This window comes from Sciurus carolinensis, chromosome 4 (genome assembly GCF_902686445.1).
Source record: "Sciurus carolinensis chromosome 4, mSciCar1.2, whole genome shotgun sequence".
Taxonomy (NCBI): Eukaryota; Metazoa; Chordata; class Mammalia; order Rodentia; family Sciuridae; genus Sciurus; species Sciurus carolinensis.
Window position 1 is genome coordinate 112,999,694 of NC_062216.1, and position 6,891 is coordinate 113,006,584.

At 52.0% G+C, this 6,891-nt stretch overlaps 1 protein-coding gene across 1 annotated transcript; it reads left to right on the forward strand.

Moving 5' to 3' along the window:
* Window positions 1–925: 925 nt before the first annotated feature.
* Window positions 926–5,047, forward strand: Krt18 (keratin 18). Its single transcript, XM_047548785.1, has 7 exons — window positions 926–1,405; window positions 2,099–2,181; window positions 2,465–2,621; window positions 3,244–3,408; window positions 3,493–3,618; window positions 4,255–4,478; window positions 4,848–5,047. The coding sequence occupies exons 1-7, from the start codon at window positions 986–988 to the stop codon at window positions 4,966–4,968; spliced, it is 1,296 nt and encodes a 431-aa protein (XP_047404741.1). The 5' UTR covers window positions 926–985; the 3' UTR covers window positions 4,969–5,047.
* Window positions 5,048–6,891: the final 1,844 nt, after the last annotated feature.

Consider the following 6,891-nt stretch of genomic DNA (forward strand, 5'->3'; position numbering starts at 1 on the left):
CAGGAAGGATTTTGGTCTCTTATAGTCACTGCTGTTTTTCTTGCTCCTAGAACAAGGCCTGGTGCACAGTAGGTAGCCAATAAATATTCAAATCGTAAGTGCTTCTGAAGCATGTTTACCCGAGAAGGTTGGTAAACCTGATAAGAGGGGTGCAGAAGTGGTCATGTGCCCCCTGTCCAAATCACCAAGTGTTCCACTTTGCCAAGGCTCCCAGGAATAAATTGGGGGAGGGAAAGCTGTAGGAGGGGGTTGAGAGACTGAGTTTATTTTCAGGAGTCTGAACCTATTTGATGAGGGAATGTGTCCCTTGTATTTGAGAATACACATTTGTATGTATGGCCGGGCCTGCCAGCGTGCAAGTGGATTAGCGCAGACCCCAGTGTTTGGGAACCAAGTGCAGAGAGTGTGTAAAACAGGACATCTGAGGCTAAGGATTGAGCTGCTCTTCCTCTTCTCCAGTTCCCGGCTTTTCTTCCCCAGGCCTCCTGGAGCTTCAGGAACCCCCAAAGATCCCCTGTTACGCGAAGGGAACTTGGGAGGCAGGTTGAGGATCGCCAGAGAGACCCACATCCCACTCCACCTCGTACAAGAAACCCCCAAATTTTCAACCTACCAGTACCTCCTCTACCTGGGAAGGGGAGTACTAGAAACGTCATTTCCTGCCTGACCACAGCCAAAAACACCTGCTGCCCTTTGCGACCCTGATTAGTCACCCCTTTCTGAGGAACAAGGGTGGCCTTCGCAGGGCTGTGCTGAGGGTGCGGGGGTCGGGGTGGAGGTGGGTCAGGAGGGCGGGAACCCAGGGCGCACAGCCCCCGCCGCGGTCCACCTGTGGCTCAGGCTGCAGAGGCGGCACCGGTGGCAGAGGCGGGGCCTGTTCGGAGAGGTCCCCACCTCCTGCCTCGGGGATATAACTTGGGTCGCCGACCGCCACCGTCTGCGGCCTGAACCTGAGTCCTGGTCTCTCGCCATCCTATCCGATAACATGAGCTTCACCACCCACTCCACCACCTTCTCCACCAACTACCGGTCCCTGGGGTCCGTCCGGTCGCCCAGCCACCGGGTCCGGCCCGCCAGCAGCGCGGCCAGCGTCTATGCAGGCGCCGGGGGCTCAGGCTCCCGGATCTCAGTGTCCCGCTCCACCAGCTTCCGGGGCGGCTGGGGGTCCGGGAGCTCGGCGGCGGGAATGGCTGGGGGTCTGGCGGGAATGGGCGGCATCCAGAGCGAGAAGGAGACCATGCAAGACCTGAACGATCGCCTGGCTTCCTACCTGGACAGAGTGAGAAGCCTGGAAACTGATAATCGGAGGCTGGAGAGCAAAATCCGAGAACATCTGGAGAAGAAGGGGCCCCAGATCAGAGACTGGGGGCATTACTTCAAGACCATCGAGGAGCTGAGAGCTCAGGTAAACGGGTGCGGAGGGAGGGCACCCAACTCCCTGAGGACGTGCCGCCATTCATTATCTCTCCTCCCCACCCCCCAGCTATAGGAACTTTACTGGAGTGGGGTGCACTGACTCCTTCCACCCTTTCATTATCCATCTCACCCCCTAGCCTCAAAAACCCCAAGGATAGTGGGTAGACGTGGGAGACCTCCTCCCCCGGGGATGGTAGGAAGGGGACAGGCATGAGAGCTATGCAGGAGTGGACAGTGTGGCAGAAGGTGAGAAAAGAGCTATAAAGTGGACCTAGTCACTGGCTTCTGGCTAAGTGGGGACAGTTGGAGGGTTAAACGGATGTGGCTAAGGCTGAGTCATCCAGGAGCAAACAGAAGGCCTACCTGTGGGAGGGGCCAATCCTGAGGTGGGGGGCCCAGAGCAGGGGGTGAGCAGGTGCACTGGGAAAAAATGCCAGGAGAGGGCCAGGGAAAGAACTTGCTAGTAACTGTTCACTTCCTCTAGCAGGCCATCCTGTCTGGGTCCAGCAGCAGGGGCAGAGTGCCGGGATTAGGGAGTTCATGAAATGGGAAGTGGGGCAAGCCTCTGGCTACTTCTGGGACTGGGAAGTTTTCACGGAAACTCATAACATCATCATACACTCAGCCCACCCATCATTGACTTTCCTCTCACCGAGCAATCTCTGTCCACAATCCCCCCCAGATCTTTGCAAATTCCGTGGACAACGCTCGCATCGTTCTGCAGATTGACAATGCTCGTCTGGCTGCTGATGACTTTAGAGTCAAGTAAGTCTGGGGGTTTGGAGAGTGGGGGCTAGAGCTAAGAATGGTCTGCTTCTAGGGCTGGGTTAGGTAGAGGCTTTCCAGGGATCTTACTCAGGTGTGAGTGGAGAGTTAAGGTTCATTTACTCATTTAACTATTCACGCTTGTCCCCCACCATGTGCTGGAGGATTACCACCCAATTCCTGACTCAGGTTGCTGGTTCACAATGGGCACAGGAGGTGGCACAAGTTGAGAAGGTTCTGGGTCAGAGATGGGGGACCCCTCTGATCACCTCTACACCTGCAGGTATGAAACAGAGCTGGCTATGCGGCAGTCTGTGGAGAGTGACATCCATGGGCTCCGCAAGGTCATTGATGACACCAATATCACTCGGCTGCAGCTGGAGACGGAAATTGAGACTCTCAAGGAGGAGCTGCTCTTCATGAAGAAGAACCATGAGGAGGCAAGCAGGGCCACTGACCTGGCCAGGGACCCAAGGGACTGAAATAAGGGGAGGCAGGGAATAAATGGAGCAGGCCAACAGCAAGCCACCTTGTAGGGAAATTTAGAACCAACAGCCCTCCAGGCTGGGACTGTAGTTCAGTGGTAGAGCACTTGCCTAGCCTGCGCCAGGCAAAAAAACCTACCAGTCTGAACGTCAATCAGCCTCCTCCAGTGGAACACATGTGCTCTGTGGATCACCAGAATTACGATGTGAAGAGGCCAAGATGGTGTGGGCAAGAGGAGATGAGGACACAGAGACAAGCAACCAGCACTGAGATTTAGGATTGATGGCAGAACCAATAGGGTTTTCTAGAAGAGGTCTAAGTAGCAGGTTGATGGAAGGAGGGTAAATGAAAGGACCTGGTGAAGTGAAGAGAGAGAAAAACCACCTGTGAGTGATAGACTTAGGCAGGGAGTGGGTGGCATTGCTTTTGGAGAAGTCCAGAACTAGCATTTTGGAGAGTACAAGCCCTGAGCTCCCTCTGGCCTCTTCTCCAACTGCTCCCGTCAGCCTCCAAGAAAAGCCTACCATAGATGGAGGGCCTGGTTGTAACTCTGATCCTGAGTCCTGTCTCCTTTAGGAAGTCAAAGGCCTTCAAGCCCAGATTGCCAGCTCTGGGTTGACTGTGGAGGTGGATGCTCCCAAATCTCAGGACCTCAGCAAGATCATGGCAGACATCCGGGCCCAGTATGATGAGCTGGCTCAGAAGAACCGAGAGGAGCTGGACAAGTATTGGTCCCAGCAGGTGTGCAGTGGGAAGGGCTGGCTGCTAGGGTATGGAGGGAGGCAACCAGGGAAGGGGAGACCTGATGACCCTAACCCTCTGCAGATTGAGGAGAGCACCACAGTGGTCACCTCGCAGTCAGCGGAGATTGGAGCTGCTGAGATGACACTCACAGAGCTGAGACGCACAATCCAGTCCTTGGAGATTGACCTGGACTCCATGAGAAATCTGGTAAGCACCTTCTCATCATCACCTATGCCAGCTCCTCTGGCCTTGGGCACAACTCTGTCTCAGCCCAAATCTTCCCATCATGAGTTTCCTTAGAGCATCATTTCTCTTTGTATTTCCCACAACTCCTATCTCCACCTCCCACCCAGCACTTGGCAAACAGGAGGTCCTCAAAAAATGTTTCAGGGCCAGGTGTAGTGGCACACATATGTGTGTAACCCCAGCTATTCAGGAGGCAGAGGCAGGAGAATCATAAGTTGGGAGCCAGCCTCAGCAACTTAGTGAGACCCTGTCTCAAAAACAAAAACTCTTTTAAAAAGGGCTGGGGGTAGGCTGGGATTGTGGCTCAGTGGTAGAGAACTTGCCTAGCACATGTGAGGCCCTGGGTTTGACCCTCAGCACCACATAAAATAAATAGATCAAATAAAGGTATTGTGTCCATCTACAACTAAAAAATGTTAAAAAAAAAAAAAAACAAAGAAAGAAAAGGGGCTGGGGATGTAGCTCAGTGGTAGAGCTCAATGGTAGGTAGCACCACTGGACTCAATCCCCAGTACCGTAAAAGAAAAAAATGTTTCAGAGAGTAAGGGATGAGGAGTGGACTCAACTTGCCCTGCCCCTCCCTTCTGTGCTCTGCAGAAGGCCAGCTTAGAGAATAGCCTGAGGGAAGTGGAGGCCCGCTACACCATGCAGATGGAGCAGCTCAATGGAGTCCTGCTGCACTTGGAGTCAGAGCTGGCACAGACCCGGGCAGAGGGGCAGCGCCAGGCCCAGGACTATGAGGCCCTGCTGAACATCAAGGTCAAACTGGAGGCTGAGATTGCCACTTACCGCCGCCTGTTGGAAGACGGAGAGGACTTCAGGTGAGTAGGGACTCCCACCCACACAAGCAGGGGAGTCTTCCCCCCAAATCTAGAGTTTTTAGAAGCCCCTAAGGAGCTGTTCATTGGTATCCACTGAGCACTGGGCTGCTGGTCTGTGGGTGTTCCTGAGTCTTCAAGGGAATGATGGTTACAGAAGTTCCCTCCCTTGAGAAGGGAATGACTCGGTATTGCCCCTAGCTATACTTGGGTACAAGTAAGATTTGGCTTTGGGTTTTCCTCTTCTGGAGGCCGGGACTGAGGGAAATTGGAACATAAATTTAAGGGCCAGGAGACTTTTATCTCTACCTTCCTTGTCTACCTTCTCCTCTGTGGGGCTGTTCATCGTCACGGTTTGGTCTTCTGTTACAGTCTCAATGATGCCCTGGACAGCAGCAACTCTATGCAAACCATCCAAAAGACCACCACCCGCAGGATCGTGGATGGCAAAATAGTGTCAGAGACCAATGACACCAAAGTGCTGAGGCGCTGAGGCAGCAGGAGCAGGGGACTCTCAGGGAACAGGAGAACAATAAAAGTTCAGAGCATTACACATCACTTTGCATCTTCTTTGGCTTTTTCTTACAGTGCAAATGCCTTGATCCTACAGTCCCATCTCTGACCAGGCAGAAATTCCCTCTGACCCCAGGGGTTTTAGATGAGTGTGAGAAAGTAGGCGGAAGAGGGTCTGGATTCTTGGAAATACCCAGAGGGAGCAGCAGAAGGGAGGGTGTATGTCCCTCAGCAGTGGGGAGACCACAAAAGACTTGTGAAATCTTTCCCTTGAGGCCTAGTGATGATATAGGACCTCTGACTGGCAGCTGTTCAGTAGCAGAAATCTGAGCCAGAGGAGGACGTGGGGCCAAAGATGAGGGCCCAGGAGGGAGCAGGAGGCAGGACCAGAGCACTGACCCCACCCTACCTTGCCACTCTGCATCCTTGGCCCATCACCCAGGGCTTCCCATGCAGTATACTCCAGTCCCAACCTGCACTCTTGTCCCCAAACCTGTGGTCCCCTAGTCTCTGCTCCTACATTTGATGGGAATGTAGTTTTTAGAAGTCTGTAACACAAAATCCCTGTTCTGTGACACTTACATTTTGGTGATGGGAAATAGATAACAAACAATAAGGATAATAAATATGCAAATTATATAGCATGTTAGAGGGTGATAAGTGTTCCAGGCTGGGAGGAAGAAGGCAATGGGATTGGTCGATGAGGGAAGATGATGTGTGATGACCTTATGAATTTTCAACTAAAGCAGAAGATGGTTTTTACCTAAAAAATGCAGCCACATTTACTCTGCAAAGTAAGAATATGGGTGTCTTTAGTGGAGAAAAGTTAAAGGCAGCACCACTGAGGCCTATATTCCCTAGGAGAGACCTAGAGGACGCCAGGACAGGAAATCTCCGGAGGGACAGGGTGGAAATCATCCATGCAGGGCCCTGAGAGAAGGGTTAGGAAAGGATGGGAAGCAAAGGGAGTAAGGCCACCCTGAACAAGGTCTGAGCCGAGTTACAGGAGAGGTTAACTGTGCAGGCCAGGTCCCCTGCCCTCTGGGTTTCAGGACCCTTTAAATGCAGGAAAACATCCTATCCAAGAACAAGGGGCTCTGGTGAGATGCTTCTCACCCTTTTAAAATGTACCTTCCCTTGGGCTGGGGTCATCGTTCAGTGGTAGAGCACTTACCTAGCACGCATGAGGCACTGGGTTCGATTCTCAACACCACATAAAAATAAATAAAATAAAGGTATTCAAAAGTGTACCTTCCCTGGAGAAAGAAAAAAAAAAAAAAACAATTATTTGCTTCACTTCTGTCTGTTCTCTCCCTAACCCCCACTTGGTTTCCACCTCCCCCAACTTTTGTTTTGTTTTATTTTTTTGTACTGAGGATTGAACCTAGGGGCATTCAACCATTAAGGCACATCCCCAGCCCTTTTTTATATTTTGTTTAGAGACAGGATCTCACTAAATTGCTTAGGTTCTCACTAAATTGCTGAGGCTGACTTTGAACTTGCAATCCTCCTATCCCAGCCTCTGGTGCCACTGGGATTACGGGTGTGCCCCACCACGCCTGGCCATCTCCCCATTGTTCAGGGGTCTGCAGGAGACAAACATTAGGGGGAAAATGATTGAACTTTACTTTTCTGAGACTTGTGTTAGGGAAGCACTCCAGATGGTTTCTTGCCCCCTCACTCTCCACCATCTTCCAGAAATCTAAGTACAGCATTGAATGAGCTTCCTCAAAATCATACAGGAGACCCTGAGGTTCCAGGAACCACTCCAAAGGGTTGTGCCACCCTGGCTGGCAATCTAATTCCTAAGAGGGAATCCAGCTTTCCTGGGTCCCTGAAAGAGAGACACAGATGGCCCAGCTGCCAGGGGTTGGGATGGGAAGCAAACAGGCATAAGAAAGTT